This window comes from Hyaena hyaena, unplaced genomic scaffold (genome assembly GCF_003009895.1).
Source record: "Hyaena hyaena isolate Hyena2069 unplaced genomic scaffold, ASM300989v1 scaffold_20, whole genome shotgun sequence".
Lineage (NCBI taxonomy): Eukaryota > Metazoa > Chordata > Mammalia > Carnivora > Hyaenidae > Hyaena > Hyaena hyaena.
Window position 1 is genome coordinate 3,107,754 of NW_024080652.1, and position 20,433 is coordinate 3,128,186.

The following is a 20,433-nucleotide window of genomic DNA, read 5'->3' on the forward strand; positions in this document are numbered from 1 at the left end:
ACAATAATAATTTTTTAAAACATGCACCTCACGTACAAAGAGGGCAGATCATTGTAATCGAGGGCCTGGGAAACTTTCGCAGAGACAGCATTCCCAGGCCCGGAAATGCGGGTGGGATTCAGGAGGAAGCATTGTGGGCGGGCAGGGGGCAGAAAGGGGGCAAGTTGTCACAGGTGGGGTCACTTGGGTCAGAGCAGGGCAGCCAGGATGCATCAGAGCACCATGTGATTGGGTGTGATGGAAGCTCAGGAATGTGGAGCCGTGAAGGAGATGCTGAGAAGGAGACCATGGCCGCCTGGGGCCCGGCCTCAGCTGGCATGTCGAGGAGGCTGTCTGGGGCGTGGCCAGGGCTCCAGAACAGGATGGTTTTCAGCGAGGCCACTCTCAGGATCTGCAGGTGTTACTCCTCAGTTTTGTGACATCCAGAGTTCCCCGGAGACACAGGAAGGAAGGACTTGGCCCAAGACCTTCACTCTGTGTTCACTCAAGAGGCATTGACTGAGCACCTGACCAAGCATCAGGCACCGTTTGAGGCCCTGGGGGTGCAGCCAGAATAGAGCAGACGTAAATACCCCCGTGCTCCTGGCCTTGTGGTCTTGTGCGGAGACACAGACTTGAAGAAAACTAACAAGTCCAGCGAGTGGCATGTCAGGTGGCGGTAAGAGTTGGGGGAAGAGCAGAGCAGGGAAGGGGGTGGCCCTGTTATGGAGCCAGGGGTCACCAGCCAGTGTAGCTCGTGTTCTTACAGTGATGGCTTGATGGCCATTAAGAAAAATCACTTGTGGTTCTTCACCCTCCCTTAAGTTTACGAAATGCAGTGTTCTTCCTACCGATGTACCAGCTTCTAAATATTTTGTGTCTCTCCTTTGAACTTGGAGAACTTTTTTCCTGGAGAGCTCTGCAGGCTTGGGTGTGGAGGAGGACCAGGCCTTCAGAGGCCCCTGCCAAGAGGCCCTACATTTTCCCACTGCTCTTGCTGATAGCCTCACATAGGCATTCGTTGCCCTTGGTGGGCTTGGGCTTGTGCCCAGATTTACATGTTTGGCAAATTTATTTAAGGGAATTTCTTAATTAAAACAAAGTGATCTGTCATTGTTCCTAATCACAGTCTCAATAATTTTAGAACGCCATTCAGAAAACTGACATCCATTCATGAAAAATCCCTCATCTTACCCCTCTGGCCTAGCTCTTCTGATGGCTCTTCTGTTATTGCGTGATGGATTACACTTCTATGTGTTTAAACAAAAAGCAGGTTATCAGCTACTGTCTCTCGAATCTGATTATCTGGATCACTCCAGTGCCCAGTCATGCAGTTCCTAAATCCTGTTTTATGTTTACCCATTTGTGCTCATCCCCAAATAAATAGAGAAATAAGCCTGCTGTGGGGCTGCTTTCTATCACCTTTGTATTCCTCTGCCCAGTAAAAAGCTGATGAAAATACACAGTTTGGTATAGTCCGTGCATTTCCAAATGTGCACATTTGCACATATATCATAAATGAGAAGAAAAGAAATGGCTAGGTTGTTTGTCAAACTGTCATATTATTTTATTTATCGTCTCTTGTCAATAGACAAGTCTGGAAGTGGATTGAGATAAAAATGGAAGTACACGTAAAGATAAAATTGTAAATGGTGTAGACTGCCGTATTTCCTCCCATTTTTCTCTCCCTCCTGCCGCTGGACAGTAAGCAGACTGCCTGCATCCCACTGCCCTTGACGCGTGCGCAGCCCCTGACCAGGCTCCTTGCAGAGGACGAAGGACGCGTCGGAGGAGAGGAGGAGAGGGGAGGGGAAAAAGAAAAGAAAAGAAAAGTTTCCTTAGACACCTCCGCATACAGCAGATTAGTAACCCAGAAATTAAGTTCAGGAGGTGACTACAAATTAAAGGTGAACTTGGGGCAGGGAAGAGGAGGGAGGAACCTTCTGCTTGGAGAATTCTTTTCTATCAGGAGAGAGAGCATGCTGTTTGTTTCAGTTGTCACAGTGAAGCACCTGTTACTATGGCCCAGGTTCTGTCACGAGAAATCACCTCACGAGGTCCTAAGGAGTGACCTCGTCTGCCTGCTGCTGGCATCCCTGCCGTTGTAGCACGTTTTAATGAAAACATAATAATATTGATTTCTATGAGTTCTTGCAAACATATATACATTATAGATAGATACTTAAGGCATGTCAGTCTCTTAAAAATACATACCCTGGGGGTTCGGCATTGCAGGATTCGCGCTGTTGAGATGCTGGCTCCCCGTGGAGGCGCAAGATCAGATGTACCTGTTGAGATGCTCTTGCAGGCAGGAAAGCACTTAATCCCTTGCCAAGCGTTTTTAATAACACAGAGAAAGATGATAGACTCCAGGTGGTTGCAGAAGCAATTGATGAACAGAGAAGCCACCTGATTTTCTCGAGGTAGAATATAATGGAGCTGTTTCCACCCACCCCCCAGAGGACCACCAATGTCCCTTGCTATGTGTGGGAGAAGGTCAAGAATCGCAAAAGATTGGCTAATTAAATCGCCCTTCTTATTGTCAGAAAGCAGGTTGGAGATGGTCCTCACCAGCCTGTTTGCAGAAACCAAGCTACAGAACTGAACAAAAGAGCCCCTCCAGCTCCACGGGGTTCTGTGCGTGTTGTCGGCGAAGGTCAGGGTTTTCACCCGTATATAGATCTGCATCCCTTAACATTTGTCCCGCAAGGTACAAAGATCTGGCTTCAAAAACTGAATAGCTTTGGTTTTATACATGGGAATTCCTGTATGCTTGGAAGAACCCGGAGCCTGAGCTCTAATTTCCCTAGTGTGATCACACCCCTCTCTTCCCCTCTCTGACCGCTTGCCGTCCCTTGTGGACCCCTGTGGCCACCTGCCCACCCCCCACAGGCACGCTGCTGCCAGGCCTGCCGTTTGCTCTTGCCCTGCCCCCTCTCACAGAGACGTCTCCTTGTCTCAGAATTTCGGTCATCGCTCGCGTGCTGACCGGCTGATGCCCACTGCACCTGCCCCCCTAGATGCCCTGCAGGCCCCTGAGGGAAGCCTGGCCATCTTCTCCGGGAAACCCTTCCTCCTCCTGCATCTTAGTACGCCAGCATCGTCACCCCCAATCCTGCTCTTTCTGCCACATGTCCAGCCCTTAGTTGCTCTGCCATCCACCCAAAGCACTCAGGCCGGCGACAGGGAGCGGGTCTCCCCAGCTGGCTGCCCAAGGCCCCTCTGTTCTCTGTCTATTACCTGTGGCCTCCCACTGTTCCTTACTCATCACAGCCTCTCCCCGGAGTCCTTCAGTGACTCTCCGTTCCTCACTGGTTCAAGTCCCCAGCACCGAGCAAGGCCAGCCATGTTCTTCACGGGCCATCCCTGCCACACCCAGACCCACTCAACCTCCAGAGCCACTTGCACCTTTCAGTCTGGACCAGTTTCTGCCATTGTCTTCTGTCTCTGAAATGTCTTTCTTGCCTCCTCCCCCTGCTGAATGCCTCTCCATCTTCCAAGGACAGGGTTCAGGCTTTCCTAATTCCCCTGGAAGAATTCACTCCCTGGTGCACACCTGCTGTGTCCCGCTAGGTCCCTCCCTGCACCTCTCCTAGCCCCAGACGACCTGTTAGGACTTGCTCTGTTAACAGGACACCTTCCTCTACTAAACCCACACATCCTTGAAGACACTGACATTGTGCAGTTAAAACTTTGAATCTGCAGCGCCATGCCTGGCCGTAGTACACTGAAATGAGAGATAACTGTTAGTGTCACTTGTGTCCCATGGCGGTAATGCTCTACCGTTATATTGGGACAAGACATAATTCTCCTAATACTCTAATGAGCGCCTGTGGAAGGGCCAGTATGACCACTGCACTGCAGTGCATACAGAGACAAGTAACGCCCCTGTCCCTTCTTATCCCAGAAGGTGGGCAGACCTTCCCGCACATCTGATGCCGCTGTGACATGAGAGCCACGTGCGGAGGAGCCAGGGTACTGGCCTTGCCGGCTCCGGTGGGGTCACTGCTGTTGTGTCCAGAAAGCCAGTTGCCTACATTTTAAAGCATTCCTCTAACTGCCACGTCATCTGCACGACACATCCGATGCGTGTTGTTGTTATTATTGGCGTTGAAGAATGGAAAGCCAAGGAACGTACTGCTCCATATGGGAGCCTTCATTGTGTTTTACTCCCTGGTTTTGTTTTTGACCCTGTTTTCTCTTCTGTTCCTCCAAACTTGGGGCCAGCTCTTTGTGGAGCAGGAAGATCTTGTGGTTTGAGCGTCCTGTGGCCTCCATTACCTGCTGGTGGATGGGTCCTACAGCTGGAGACACACGAGGACTTGGAGAGCAGAGGTTCTTTCTAATCTTAGACTGTGCGGTGGCTGCCACAATGCCATCTCCCCTCTAACATGGGCGCCTCTCCTGGAAAACGCCTGCTCGTGTGTGAGGGGGGCATACTGTTTGCTCATTTCGCACATGTTTACATGGAAGTTGTGCACAGGTTTTGTATCTCAGGGCAAATGTGACTCAGCACCTTTTGGTTGAGGGCAGCATTTGACCTCATTATTTTCTGGTGTGGCCCAGGGAGGCCTGGGGGCTGTGCGGGTAGCGGAGCCCAAGACCTCACCCCTGTTTGAGCTGGCTGCTGCAAAGGTTTCTGGAGGCCTCTTTGCCATGAGCATCCCCTGTGAATCAGGAAATTCAAAACCGTGGTGCTAACAGGGAAGGACTAAAACGTGGGGTTCGTTTTCTCAGATGTCCTGGAAAATTCCACATCTTTAAGGGCACAGACTCTTTTTGGTAAGAAGTTGGCATTTTTTAATGAGATGTTGGTATCTTTGTAACAAGGGTGCAGAGAACTGTTTAAGCGCTTGCAGCCCTTAGCGTGGGCTCTGCCTCCGAGCTGCGAATGTGAATGGAGCCGCAGCCTTCTTGAAGCTCTGTGCATTTGTCCATGCGTACTTGGTGAGAAGAAGGGACACTGGCCCCGGGCACTTCAGGGCACCCACGAGGAGGTCAGCACTGGTGGAAGAGATGGGTGGAGCCCTGGGGCAGGGCAGGGGGTGACAGCTTTGTTCCCAATTCCAGGACTAATAAATAGCCCCCAAGTTCGTGCAGTGCCTTCTGTGAGCCAGGCAGCACGTGTGCACAACCACATTCGTACACACGTGTGCCCCTTGTGAAGTGCTTATGGTTTTACAAATGAAGAAGATAAGGCTTAGAGAAGTTAGGTAGGTTGTTCCAAACTTAGCAAGTTAGGAGCCGCGCTGGTATTCCAGGCTGACTGGACTTGAGACTGTCCACATCAGGACGGCGCCTCTCCGCTGTCGGGCACAGGAGAACCTCGGTGGGGACACTTGGGGGCAGGGAGAGAAGCTTGGAGGGGAAGGACCTGGGATTGGGGCTGGGGGGAGGGGAGCCTGATGGGGTCTGCCTCCAGGACCGGGCCAGCACCCACATCACCGTGTCTACATGTCCGGGCTGGACAGCCGGAGAAGCAAGGGCGGGCAGTCGTCAGCAAGCATGGCATCGCTGTGTGCCCTCGAGATGGGCTGTCCCCACAGAGAAAGTGGGGGTGGCGAGGTTCAGGGGGCAGGGGCCAGGAGGGATGGGAGTCCAGCCACATGGGGAGCGGGTGGGACGTCCCTGGTGAGTGGTGTGCGGGCTGGGGCAGAGACCCGCGGGGGCCTCGTGTCCCCGGGCAGCTGTCAGCTCCTGGCGCCTGGACTCGCCTGCACCCACTGGGCACCAGCGGGGACTGTCCAGGCCGAAACTGCAACCCAGTAAGGAAACGTCTGTGCAGCCATCACCGCACGACAGCAGGTGGCTTTTCTTCCTTTTTTGCCTTTTTTTTTTTAAACTGTGAAGAATTTCTTTTTGTTTCTGCCCATACCACTGACTAGGAGTGTGACCCAGAACCTAGTTCCCAACTAGGGACGCTTTTACAGCACAGTGGATGCTTGGCAGTACCTAGAGACTTCTGTTCTTCACGCTACGTACTGCGACCTTGTTTATCTTACAGATAAATTTGTCCGTTTCCACCGCCTTTACCCATTTCCCCAACCCCGGCCTCTGACAGCCACCAGTGTGTTCTGTGGCTGAGGTTCTGTGTTCTGAGGTCCACTTGTATAGACTCCATGTGTGAGAGATCGGACAGTACGTGTCTCTCCCTCTGCCTTGTCTCAATTAGCACGACACCTTTGAAGTCCATCCATGTTGTAGCAAATGGCAGGATTGCCTTCTTTCTTTAATGGCTGAATTATATTCAGTAAATATACCACAGTCTCTTCATCTGTTTACCTACAGATGGACACGTGATTTGTTTCCATGTCTCAGCTGTTGTGAGTGATACTGCCATGATCTTGGGGACCCAGACACCTCTTTGAGATAGCGCTCTCATTTCTTTTGGGTCTGTACCCACCAGTGGGATTGCTGGTTCACATGGTAGTTATAGTTTAAGTCATAATTGTTTGGGGAATGGGCAGAGTTCCCATCCTCCTTTAGAATATTGCCCAGAGTCCTCCCTGAGGTGAGTCCTCCCCAAGCTGACCCCTCCCTTCATTGCCCGGCATGCTCCTTTTGCCCTGGAGGCTCCAGCCTGCACCTCCAGCAGCTCCTCCAAGTCCTGCCCCCTGGGACCATGGGACCTCTGCAGCGCCCTGCCCCCTGCCTGAACCACCCTGCACCCAGGCGTCCCCAGGCCGGTTTTCCTGCCCGCGCCCTGCCACTGCTGCTGGGTCCCTTGGCCTGGAGTCTCCCTCCTGGGGCTGTCTCTCCCCCCAAAGCAGCTCCATCCACTGCTGTTCTACAGCTCAGTAGTTCCGGTGAACCTTTTTGTTGTTTGAGAGATATGATATTCTTTAAATGTACTTTGGGTGTTTTTTTAATGTTTATTTATGAGAGAGAGAGAGCAGGGGAGGGGCAGAGAGGGGGGGACAGAGGATCGAAGTGGGCTCCACACTGACAGTACAGAGCCCGACACAGGGCTCGAACTCACAAACCACTAGATCATGGCCTGAGCTGAAGTCAGAAGCTTAACCGACTGAGCCAGTGCAGCCTAGACAGTTTCTCCTATGCAGCTCTCTAGTGGCTGAAGGGTTCTGTGGGGGGACTGGCTGGGATTAGGTGCCATCTCGGTGCTCAGGCGCTGTATTCCCCTAACTACAAAGAGGACTCCGTCTAAAGTGGCTGCCGTGCTGCCCCTGAGGCGGGGCGGCGCACGTCCACTGCCGACCTCTGCAGAAAACCTCTTCTGATTCGCACCTTCCCCTGTGACCACCTGAAGCCAGCCTGGGAGACGTTCAGCTGAAAACATGACAGTGAAGCCTCCACTAAGGAAATGCTTGGGGGAAGGAGTGTTCTAGTTACTTTAATTTCCGGTTAACTGAGCACAACCAGAGTTTCTATTAGGAGCAGACGGCGTCCTGTGAAAGGAAGATGACAGATTTGGGGGGAGCCTTTCCTTCATTTAAATCCTTTAACTCGTGTGACTTTGTGCCTCAGTTTCCTCATCTGTAAATGGGGGACAGTAGTAGGTATTGTATTGTCTTGTTATTAGATCAAATGGGGAAACGTTTATTAGCCATTTAGTGACATGGCGGTGGTGACACGGAGCGTGGGGAAGTGCATTTACCTTCCTTCTTCCCTTGTTTTCGTGCTTCCCGGAAATAATTCCTAATACTTCTCCATACGGCATTTAAAAATCCCGTGTTCGTGTGGAGCATTGAAGGAGAGAGTAATGTTCCCGGTGGAGGTAGCAGTGACTCATTATTGTGGAATATTTTTGACAAAATAACCAATCATTAAGGATTCCGAGTGCTTCTATATCTCAGATACCATGGAATAGCAGAAATAAAGAGGCTGCTTTATTCTTTTTAAAATGCCTAGATATTCTTCTTTGCATCTCTTTTTCTAAAAATTGAATGTGAGGGAAAAATTGGCAGATGAGTCTGCATGACAGGTTAAAAATGCCAGATAAAGTACCTCTAATACTCCTCTCACTTAAAAAAGAGGTAAAAACCTTCTAAAAAGCAGCAAAAGAATAAGAGACTGAGGCGCAATGACAAAAAAAAAAAGAATGATTCACAGGCAGGAGATGAAGCCAGCTTCCAGGGAGCAGCTGTCGGATGTAAGGACAGTGGCCACGGGGGACAAGGCATCGGCCTGGGGACACCTGGAGCTGCACCACGGAGGGGCTAACTGTCACACAGAGCTGGAGACAGAGGGAGGAATTAATAGTTTGTCTCTGGAACAGTCTGCTTCCTTCCCTGCTGCTGTATGCAGAATACTCAGCAGCTAAGCAGGACAGACAGACAGACACAGGGCAAGGTTCCCCTCCCGGGAGGACAGCAGCTCCGGAGAAAGCCCTCTGCTCTCTGGGATTCAGGGTGTCTTCAGAATGGCAGTTCCCACTGACAAGCCACATGGTCCCACGGGCACCTCTCTGGGCTGTTCTTTTTAATCCACGTGCCCAGGCAGATTTGATTAAATTTTAAAGACAATGTTTTAAAAGAAGAGTGTGCTCTAGCATTGTGTCCTGTCGCAAGCACTGTCCCTGCTATCACTGCGAGATCTGGATTCTGGGCACTTGGGTAAAATTGTACCAAGAGGTGGTAACAGCAGCCTAACTAGCAAATGCACAGCTTTGCAGCCAGGAGCTCTCGCCCTGGTCTTGCTGGCGGCAGTTCTCCTGAGGTGAGGACACATCGCCATTGGCCTCATGCGTAGGTTACGGATGCTCCGTTTAGGAACTGCTACGCTTCAGTCTGCATCCCTCACACCCACTCCCCCAACTGGTGGCCTGGGCCCCGATTCAAATCGGACCCATGCTGCCAGCCGCGCAGGGCAAGGGCCTCTGGGACCAGGTGCATCGGCATGTGTGAAAGGGCTTTATGAAAATGGTGAGGGGCTGCTCCATCTTTCCGTGTGGCTGCAGTCCGTGACAGAGTGATACGGCTCTGTTCCACCCACCCCTGAGGGGCCGTCAGCTCGGCCTTGGTGCTTCTCTGTCCCGGGCACAGTCTCTCGGGGTCAGCGCACAGTCGAGGCCGCCGGGCCTGGGGCCCGTCCTCCCCAGGCAGTGACAAGTGCTGAGCACGGCTTTCCTGTCCTGCCACCGTGGCTGAGCGGTGATTAATGCCAAATTAGCACCTTGCTCAGTGACCTTTCAGCATTCACTGCTGCTCTCCTTCACTTCACATAACTATTTGCAAATATTAGCTTCTCAGGTCATTTCTCCTCATCAGCAGCTTTCACAGGTGACAGGCAGGTTGTTAATTTGATTGGCAGTTGGTTCCTGTCCTTTGCCCCATCACAAAAGTGTCTGGATCCCGGCATGGCCTCCGGAATCTGATAACCAGCCCAGCGGTCTCTACGCAGACAGAAGCAGAGAGCCTCAGAAGGAGGCTGTCGGGCCCTGTGGGGCTCGCGTGGGAGGCAAGGAGGTCGGGAAGGGAGAAGGCCGCCTCCACCTTCCCAGAGGCCCCAGGACACGCAGAAGCTGGCTTCCATCAATGCCATCAATGTATCGGTTAAAAAATTAATGTGCTGGCTCTGCCTGCATCAGGTTTTGTTTTGTCTTGCTTTTAATTCACATGAATCTTTAATTCAAAAATCACATACCAATTAAGTAGTGAGGCCAGAAGGCAGAGCTGGGGAGAATTAGTGGTGACACAAGGCCAGTCCTCAATTTCCCTATCGTTCTCTCAGCGACGCTAGCCCCCTACAGCCAGGCAGTCAAGGACTGTTCCCCACCAGAGCCCCCTGCACCCACTGGGCTCTCCAGCATCAAGTGCTAGATGAAACATTTCACATTCTCAGAATTTAAATTTCTTTTTATTTCCTGTCTCTGCCATCTCCACCCTTTATGGAGATTCCTGTTCTTGAAATGTTTGATCCATCTTCATTTCCCCTAAATAAACAGCAGTAAGGCACACTGGGGGTAGTTTAATTTCGATATTACATGTATTTTAGAGAAAAGTGGCAAAAATGTGTCCTGTTTTCTTTTTATTTTTTTCCTCCCCTGTCACCAGAAGTAGGAACTAAATTATTTATAGTTTGATACCTGCAGCACAGAGGTGGATTCAGAATATTTACTTTTCAGAGGAGAAAAAGGGATTGAAAGTACACGGCAGAACAGAACCCTTTGTTGATCAAATGTGTTTGCTCTGGGGAGTCCCATTTGGGCCCAAGTATGAAAGCTGGCCGCTTCCTAACACCACCAGTGCCCAGCAGAGTGCTCGACACAGGGAATATTTGTGGAGCTGAGCAGATTTGAAAAGAGTGGGTGGACTGGGTAACTCAATAAGCAGAGCCTCAAGTCAATTTAAAAAAAAAAGTCAGCAAGCATTTTGCACAACGCTCCTCACTTGGAGGCCCTTATCCACACGGAGTACAGGCGGCGGCATGAGGCTCTGGTTGCCCAATTTCTTGCCAAAACGTACACTTAAAGGGCCGTGCATTCCACCCAGGCTCCCCCGGGTCAGATCAAGGCCAGTGGCAGCATCTTTGCCCAAGGGCTTCTCACAGGCCTTCTTGGGGGGAGGTTGGGGCCGAGTCTCAACATCCAGGTGTCCTATCCGTGTGGCTTGACAAGACCCCTTGTTCATTATGTCCAGTATCCACATCCTCCCTACTTAGGAGAGGCCCACGGCCTTCTGCTTTCTCTGCCACAGGAGATGTTGGCACCCCTGAAACCGTGGCTCCCATCATTGTGATACCCCCAGGCAACAGAAGCGTGGTGGCCGGGTCCAGCGAGATCACCTTGGAGTGCATCGCCAATGCCAGGTATGCTGCCGGTCCTCCCAGGGGGGCAAGTCCCCTACAACTGCCATGAGGGGACTCTTGAGCAGAAAGACACATCACACGGGTGCTCGGCTCTTCTAGCAATGGTGGCCTTGTTTGTCCAGCAGGCCACAAGCACAGCATGCTGGGGGAGATGGGAAACCAAACTCCCAAGCCCGGGACTGCAGTACTGACGTTGACTGTAATGTTTATACAGGAAAGCACTGCCTGTCAGTGTAGCTGTGGGTGACAGTGGAGGGCTTCCTCCTCGAGACTCCAGCCAAGGGTGAGCCAGGAGTGGAATCCTGAGGGGAGAAGGGAAGGAGTGAATCCCTTCTCTCCTCTAGAGTCCTAGGTGCTCTCGGCCTGGTTAGCAGTCGCCCCAGAAATCGAGTGCCCGTGATCATGCCTCCCATGTAGCCATGTCCTCTCGTAGTATTTATTTTAAACATTCTCTTCCTGAGTAAATGGAATCATTAGCGCTTATGGTCCATCGCTGCCGCAATTAGCTATCCCTGCTCAATAGCCCTTGAGCAGAATGTATTGTTGATGCCTACCATAAGGGAGTAGAGTCATATCTGGAGTGATTTTTAAATGCCCACTGTTCAGCCTCCCATGGTTCCTGGTAGAATCTGCTTTGTCAGGCTTGTGCTGGATGCCTGAAAGTATTATCGTTGCCGTCCACACACACAATTATGTGTCACGTTAGTGACTCACAATTATGGTCACTAACACCCTTCATTCTCCCAGGCCTGTTGAAGAGCTGAATGTGAACTGGAAGAGAAATGGGGTGAGGGTCACCAGTGGGGTCCACAGCTTCGGGAGACGTCTCACCATCAGCAACCCGACCTCCGCGGACACGGGCGCGTACGTCTGTGAGGCGACGCTGACAGGAAGCGCCTTTGAACCAGCCACAGCCAGAGCCTTTCTTTCCATCATAGGTAACGCTCAGCCCATGCGTGGCATCACCCGCGGCCTCAGACGGCAGCCCCGCAGGGGCGCCCCGGGACGCAGCACAGTAACCCCGTGTTTCACTGGCTCTCTTTCTGACTCAGGAAGTGAGGGTGGAGCTGAGATGAGTCCCAGATTCGCCCTGTTCTTCCTCTTCTAAGAACATAACCCCCCAGCCCTAAGCGCTGCTATTCTGAGTACTTACTAGATCCTAAAGCGTGGCAGATGGAGGGGTGATATCCCTGTCGTGTAGATCGCCGTCTGGGGATGGACTCTGCACTACCGAGCCCCTCTAACTCTCACCGGGCTCTCAGGATCGTGTTTCAGAGATCCTCCTATTGCTGTTATTTTTTGACCCAGAAAAAATAAACTTCTGGATAGTATCTTTGGTTAAATTAAAAAGTGGGAACAGAGCTGCTCCCCCTAGAATCTGCGCCAAGTGCCATTCCCGAGCCAAGGAGAGTGAGGAGATAAGATCAGGCACACGGAAGTTGCCCTACATGCTGGTAGGTATCATGTCAGGAGGCATGCCTGGTGCGGTCGCAAAGGGAGCCCTGCTGTATTTTCGGATGGTGGTAAGATGTCACTGAGTTGTGAGGCAGGTGCCTTTATTTCTTACTTTCTTCAGCTCCTGTAATACTTCTAGTGTTAGGGGCCAAGATCACAGCCATTGTGACCTGTGCAGTGGGCTGGTGGCCACAGCAGACAAGAGGAACCCTGGAGGCCGACCCCAGGAAGAAGGGCCTCTGCCTCTTCTCTTGGGGAGGAAGGGAGTCTAGAACAAGAAAGTTCCAATCCACAGAGAGCCCTGGACAGGGCACGGGCTCCTCATGTGACCTATTTTGCCCTTGACCCCTTTGCGAACTAAGGAAAAAATTAAAGCTCATGTTTTCCTATGAACTGAGCAAGACTGTGGAGAAATCCTACACGCAAGGCAGTTTGCCCTGAGTGTGGCACATTCCTTCAGGTCGTCACGAAATGGCTCTGTGACCTGAAAACAACTCTGCCAAATCCACACCTACCCTAGCCCCTCCGAGTGGAGTGCAAAGATTTTACAGTATCAGGAAAGCAGACCCGGAGCCACATGTCTCTGCTGACTCCAGGCTGGGGAGCGGAGCTGGCTCCCCCAGCGTCTCCTTCTCTATGCCTTCGAGGTGGCCATACCCCAGCCCCTCACCTGCGAGGACTTCCCCACGAGGGTCTGTCTGTAGCTGTATGAGCACAGACATTACGGAGCGAACCAAAAGTAGTAGAAGCTGTGGCGTGTAATCTCCAGGAGACATAACTAGATTGTGTTTAGACATTTTAAGGTAATTTAAACAAGATAAGAAATTTATCTTCCTATAAACTAGGTTGTGTCTATCATAATTCCTTTTAAAAATATTCAGATCTGTCCCATGAACTTTGGGTTTGCACTTACAGCCGAATTCCGAGGCAGACTACACTGTATTCTATAGAGTTCCCAATCTCTGTGTGTTCCGGCTTCTAGAGGTATACACTCTGCGAATGTAAATGTGGATTTACGTCCCCTTTATTCACAAGAATTTGCTGTGACAGGCAGGATTTTATGGTTGACTCACCCTGGAAAAGCCCTGTGGTGTGCTGCTGTCAATCCAGCACTGTTTGGGGGATCACGGAGGGAGGGTCCCCAGGCCCCGCGGGGCTGGGCAGGAGGGGTCCCTGCATGCAGGCCGCTGGAAGAAGGCAGGAACACGCTGGCCCTCAGTCACTTTCATTGTGCTGACGAGACGAGACAGATCAGTGGTGCCTGTTCACTCTGCCTGTCGGCCTCGCCAGCACATCGCTTCATTGCTGAGGTTTGAACAGGAGCTCGGGGGTCTGGCTGAGGGCAGTGTCACACCTGTCGGAGGTCCTGGTGACCCCGCACGACCTGGGTCCGTGTTCCCCCCCACAGCCTCCTTGACAGCCTTCCCCTCCCCTCCCTGCTCCGACTGCCTGCACCGCTATTCCTTCTTCATGGCCTTTCCTGGCTCCCGGAGTCCCAGAGCCTGCTGCACGGGGCCCGGCATGCACCTTGAGGGCCCCAGGCGTGCACCGCAGGGCCGGTTGGAACGCAGGTCTAATGGTTCACGGGGTAGATGGCGGGGCTCCTTTGCCACCATGATGGGATGTCATTTGGAGCTTGTGCTCCATCCTGGCTCCGGGCATTCCCAGTGATGAGCTGACTTGGTCACATGCTCATCCCAGCTGCGCTACCCCCCCCCCCAGGTGGTAGTTCCGTCACCTTCCAGATAAACCATGGCTGTAAACCTCATCTCCCCATCCATTTCTCGGGGAGGCCTACCCAGCACCCTGTGCACACAGACTCTGAGCATGTGTGCGTGCCTTTCTGCCCCAGGCCCCAGCTCACCTGCTAATGAGTCTGCTTGTCCTTCAAGACCCCACCCCGAGGTGGCCATCTGCTCCAGAGCATGCCGGCGCCCTGGTGGGTCTGCCACGTGCACCACGTGTAATGGACCAGACTGTGGGGACAGGCCTGAGCTCCCACTCTCCCAGCCCCACCCACTGGCTTGAGGAAAGCCCTCCGCCCCTGTTGGTCTCAGTTTCCACATCTGTAAAATGTAGCCAAGGTAGGAAATGGTATGGCTTCCTACCGGGAGCCATCAGAAGTAGTGCTGGTCAGAGGAGCACTAAACAGGCAGCTTTATTAGTGGTGGATGCAGCTCTGTCATAGCGTGAGGGACGTCAGTTATGTACAGCAGCAGATGATATGGCACACGCTTTCCATGCACACTGGTTCTGAGCGCAGGACATGTCTCACAATGCATGGAAGCATTTTCTCCTCTTGGGGATAAACAAGACAATGAGGCCTCTTACCCACGACCGCTGCATCTCCGACTCAGTGAGACACAGCGTGTCCACCTTCCCGTGCAGACTGGCAGGCTGACGCTTCCTCCTGTCATCGCCATCCACACGCTCTCCCTGCCCTCGCGCAACTGCCCTTGCACCCCTGCATCGGGAGCGTGGCTGCATAGAGAGCTGTCTCTCCTTGGGACACACAGATCATTGGGGAACTCTGGTACCATAGCGGTCCTTAGAGTCACAAATCACTTGTAACCTCCCATGGCCGTGAAGCTCTAGCTGCACCAGAAGGTCTTCCTGAGCTGAGAGCAAGCCCCTCTCAAATGTCTGAACCCCAACACAAAGTCTTCCCTCCATCCTTCCTCCCATCTTTCCTTCCTTCTCTTCCTTCTTTTCCTCCACTTGCACTTACCGAGTCTGCGTCTCTGACACCGTACTGGGCACCAGGGACAGGGGAGTGGAGAGGCAGCCCTGGTCCCAGGCCTCAGGGCTTCCTGTGCGGGAGACAGTCCCTTCACAAGGCTGTCACTGCTCAGTGCAGTGAGTGCGAGGCTGGTGGGGAGGGGCACCCTGAGCCTCGCACAGCAGCTGCAGGGGGCAGAGGCTGCCCTGGCATACGGCTGAACCGAACCCTCTCCCGCTGCCCGGTGACTCAGTCCCATTGGTTTAGGACAAACGCCAGGTGTCTCCTTTCTGGTTTTCCAGGTGGCCTGCGTTATAAGCACCTACAGTAATCATTGGTGCCCTGTCACAGCTAGAACTCACCTGGACCACAGGTCAGAACCGAATGAAGCTCAGAAAACAGCTGTCACAGAGCTGGCTCTAAGGCGAGAGGGAAATTCGTGCAAGGCGAACACCAGTGCTGTCCGGGTCATTGGCCCTGCATGCGGGATTGGCCATGACACCCCGGGAGGGAGCAGAGAGGGTGCTCTTCTGGGTGCCACCTGTCCTCCAGGGCACCCCCCCCCCCCGCCACCCCTATGCTCCCTGCTGTTCTGCCGGCCGTTTGTGGAGCTCACAGGATGTGCAGGACCCTGGGCTGCAGTGCTGGCATGGGTGGAGCAGGAATGGGGAGGTTTGGCAAGATGAATAGGACACACCTGCTCCCTGAAGGGCTTCAAGGATTTAAGGTCTTCGGGAATCTTCCATGTGTCTCCTTGAGACCATGCCAGGTGCTGCCACCATGGAGCTGAGGAGGACACGGTCCTTCTCTGTGGGAGCTCCAGTGCGGAGGGGGGACCCTGCCGAGGGGGTCGGGAGACTGTGCAGAAGAAGGGCACTAGGGCTGATCTCCAAGACCAACAGGGAATTTGGCCACAGGTGTCTCCTGCACAAGAGCCAGAGCCCCCCCCCCCGGCCCCCCCCCCCCCCCGAGAGTCCCCACAGGTAGGCTCAGCCACTCTCTCTGCTGCCAGCCTCACGAGGCCAGCATCAAGGCTTTGCCTGGGCTGGGCTCTTTCCTGGGCATTCTGGGCCAGGATCTACTTCCTGGCTCACTCGGAGTGGGCAGAGTCCGGTGTGTGGGCTTGTGAGACTGGGGTCCCTGCATCCTTCCTGGCTGTTGGTTGGAGCCACTGTCAGGCTCCAGAGCCCCCTGCCCCCACCCCCCGGCTTGGGCCACCTTCTTCTCCACAGCCAGGAAGGCCACTGCTTAAAGGGCCCCCAGAGACGGGACTGGGCCCGCCCAGCTAATCCAAGGCCAGCCTTCCATTCTAATGTCAACATTCGTAACCGTACCTGCACAGGCCATCTTACCCTGTAGCCTGTGTGGCATGTTCCAGGTCCTGGTGGTTACGGGGTGGACACCTTGGGGCCACGGACAGAGACACCAAGTGTGGATGATGGTGGTATGTCACGGGCACCCCATGGACTGAGGTGGTCATTCTGGGGCTGCAAGGAAGATGGAACAGGGACGTCCAAGGGTCTGGAGTGAGCCCCCCTCAGGACTGCCCTGCAACTCACGTGTGGGGGCTTGGGCAGGAGAGGAGGATGACGCGGTGCACACAGACCGTCTGCCTACTTCCTTCCACGAGGCCAGGAGGAGCGCGTCAAGTGACTGGCATTTCCGAGGGTGGGGATTTCACAGCGACTCTGGTCCTAGGCTGCCGGGGAGGCTTCGCACCTGCTGGGCTGAGACTGGGCATGGGGGTCCCTGGGCGGATGCAGAGGACGATCAGTGTGGCTGCCATCTCTCAACACAGGGCGTGAGGACGTTTTCTTGATGTCTTTGTATTGATTCAAGAGAGAGGAAAGTGTTAGTCGCAATCCCCAGTTTTATTGGCTGCAGTTGTGATAAATTCTTGAAATTCCAGTGTGTGCCGGTGTTGGCAGCGTGCCCTTTCTAGAAAGGGTTGCTACCAATTAGCTGAGACACACACCTGCCCCTGGGAAGTTAAGTGGCTGCAGGAGCTGTGCACCAGACAACCACTGTCCTTTCATTGTGCATACGACCGCTACGGCCCCCCCTTTACCCCGTACAGCCGACAACACATAAAAGTAGCCGGGGGTCAAGAGAAAAAAGTCTTCTGAGCACCTGGGGAGTGATGTTAATAGAAGGGTGAGCAGGGAGAGAAATCATCACACCTGTACGGTGGGGAAAGAAATAAGATCAGGAGGGGCACCTGGGTGGCTCAGTCAGTTAAGCGTCCAAATTCGGCTCAGGTCATGATCTCCCAGTTCGTGGCTTTGAGCCCCGCGTCAGGCTCTATGCTGACAGCTCACTCAGAGCCTGGAGCCTGCTTCATATTCTGCGTCTCCCTCTCTGACCCTCCCCTACTCACGCTTTCTCCCTCCCTCCCCCCTCTCTCTCAGAAATAAATAAAAAACATTTTAAAAAAATTTTTAATTAAAAAAAAAAACTAGGATCAGAAGCTGTGTGGACCTTTTCAGGGCCTTGGCAGCTGCATACCTGCTCTGCTTTGCTCAGCCACCTGGAGAAGTTTCAGGAACAAGGCTAAGAGTAAATGAATAAACATGCCCGGTTGTGCCATTCCTGGCCTTCCTGGTTGTCAGCTACTGAAGCCTCCTGGTTATTGGGAGTTATTGGGAAAAGAGAGACAGCACTTTGCAAGCCTTGGCCAGATGCCCTTCCAGGCTGTGCCCTGGGGAGCCTGGCAGCTGGGCCGTTGGTGCTGCATAGGATGTGGGGCGAGGTGCCTGTGGTAACTGTCTGGGGCAGGGAATGGCGGTGTTCACCAATGAGTGGCCTCGGCCAGGCCTCTGATGCCCCCGGCCTGAGAGCCGTGCCTCTGCTCAGCTCGAGCCAGCTTTGGGCCACCATGTGGAGAGAGCACCTCAGGTCTCTGAGCCCGGGCTGGGTCCTTCCCTGGCACTTGGGGGGAGGCTTGTGGCATGGCAGAGGAGGAAGGAGCAGACGAGGACACTAGCCATCATGCCCAGTAGCTGGGGGAAGGCCGTCTGGTCCTGGACACGTTGACCATTCATTTGTGTGGGTTTAAGTGCACTTCCTCTTGTATGAATCTCACGGGACTTGGACCAAATGAAATAAGCCAGTTCCAAAGGTTACATGCTGTGTGATTCCATTCCTGACACCTTCTTGAAATGACAGAATTAGACGGAGAGCAGAGGAGTGATTGCCAGACGTGAGGGATGGGACATTGGGTGGCCGTGATCATAAAAGGGCAGCATGTGGGACCCTGGGGTGATGGACCCGCTCTGCCTCTTGACTGCAGACCCAGGGGCCTGCACACTGGTAACATCGCACGTGCGTGCTCACACACAAGACGGGAGGGGGTAGGAGTGGGGTAGTCTCACTGTCAGTATCTTGGGTGTGATATTGGACTGTGGTTTTTTGCAAGAGGTCACTGTCGGGGTGAGCTCAGTAGAGGGTGCCCGGGTCTCTATTATGTCTTACAATGCCTTCAGACTCTACAGCGACCTCAAAATACGATGTTTAATTTAAAAAAGAAGAACTGTAATTAACCAGAGGCAAGTGTTGACTTCTTCACTTGGTCTTTTCCTTCATATCCCTTCTGCCAGACCAGGGAGGGAGATATCGACGTTAGCATTCACCGATGAATACAGGGCATGACCACACACAGGGGCCTTGACGGGATGCTGCTCCTGCATCGTTAGAATACAAATATCACTGCTGTCATGATTATTGATGGAGCAAATGTGGCTGAATGTGAACGTTTGAGTGTGTGCGGTGAAGACCACCTTGAAAAGAGACTGTAAATCTTTGCAGTGTGTCTTTAAGGCCTGGTCTACACATGACCAAAACCCAGCAGAGGGGTCTGTGTCCTCCAGTGAGGATGCCGCCCCCGCCTCAGCCAGAGCGGGTGTTCGGACAGATTGCGGCCTTCTGAGCGGCCCCGGTGATTGCAGAGTTGGGGCCATACTTGGCCTCCATCGAGAAACCTTCAGTCTTTGCCCCTTAATCATGTCTCAGAAAGGCTCAGTTTTCATTCCTCCTTTCCCTCTCTTAGGCTCCGCCCTGTTTTGAAGACCCAGGCAGGGTAGGAGGCACGCCAGTCTATACTCACCATGCTCCACACAGTTACAATGAAAATAAGCCACTCTGAGAAGACAGTGCCCAGAAATTAATGATCACGCAGCAAATGAATACTACAGCCTTTTGTTAGCATGTTCGTGAAATCACTACCACCTTAATACTGGATGAATCTGGCCATACCACCAGTGATGTTTGGCTGAATAAACTGAGAAAAATATTGCAATTTATTCTCCAAGGAAATTTACTGTTTAATACACCCTCTATTTTTTGTTGAATAAGCGAGGGGAGTATGTAGGGATATACAAGCAGTGGACCTTCCGCTGCAAGTAAAGATGGATGAGGGGCCCTTTTTCTTTCTTCACTCAGCTATTATTTAGCCTTCCATTCAAGTAGTAAATCTGTATTTTGAAGAAGAAGAACCGCCAAGACTTTAAAAAAAATATGTTAATAGGCTGCCCCATTCCCCGACACAGGCCCGGTGCCTGGCTGTGGCGCTTTATTTGACATGCTTCCTGTATTGGTGTTTAGTTTAGATACTGAAGCAAACTAGCCTTTAAAATACTGTGCTGTAAATATAAACCTTTATGAACCTCTTGGGATCGTCCTTCTAAAATGTGAATTAAGATATTCCATGATTCAAGCCCATAAACGGAAAAGTAGCCATCACCCTGTGTAGTAATTTGCTTTCTGAAACCTTAGAATATAAATTGCCTTTGGCCTGTGCTTTCTGAATTCTGACTCTGTGTGTATGATGAACTAATGAACTTTTCAAAGATAGTTTTTAAAAGGAGTCCCGACTCTTTCAGACTCCACGGGTCATCTGAAACACACCTCTTTTGCTTAAGGGCTATTTTTGTTTTCTTGTTTAAAGAGCCACCGTATTTTACTGCTGAGCCTGAGAGTCAGATTTTAGTGGAAGTGGAAGAAACCGTGGACATCGTCTGTCGAGCCATGGGTGAGTGTGGAGAGGCCGTGAGATGGAGGAACACGAGGGGCATTTTCCAGGGCAGGTGCCTCACTGTTACAGGGACGCAGGTTGAGTGTGAGGTCAGCAACAGGGCCTTTGGAACAGAGCAGAATTCAGCTACTGGGTGTGTGACCTTGAGGAAGGCTTCTGACCTTCTTGAGCCTTTGCTTCCTCCCCTGCAAAGCAGAGATAGTACTCGTCACCCAAAGGAGCAACAGGGACACCTTGACCCCATCCGTCCCAGCAGAAACACACAGTCCTGTCTTCCAGTGCCCAGAGTCCACAGAGCACGGCCCCTCAATGACGTGGGGCAGGGACTTCTTCATTGTCCATGGCGTCATTGAGGCCAGTGCCTTTGTGTTCTCCTTAGTAAGAAAGCTGGTTTTAAATTCTTTGAACAGGAAATCTTCCTCTTTTCTTTTTTTTTCCTTTGTTTTTCTTTCTTTCTTTTTTTTTTTTTTTTTTTTGCCTATCC

The 20,433-nt window shown here is 52.4% G+C and overlaps 1 protein-coding gene across 1 annotated transcript in view; it reads left to right on the plus strand.

Annotated features, from left to right (window-relative positions):
* The window catches only part of SDK1 (sidekick cell adhesion molecule 1), a 500,361-nt gene that overhangs the window by 256,224 nt on the left and 223,704 nt on the right, over nt 1-20,433 (plus strand). Inside the window, exons 4-6 of the mRNA XM_039226081.1 lie at nt 10,635-10,746; nt 11,494-11,684; nt 19,863-19,946. Of these exons, the coding sequence (XP_039082012.1) occupies nt 10,635-10,746; nt 11,494-11,684; nt 19,863-19,946 (387 nt within the window). The remainder of the gene's footprint in view (nt 1-10,634; nt 10,747-11,493; nt 11,685-19,862; nt 19,947-20,433) is intronic.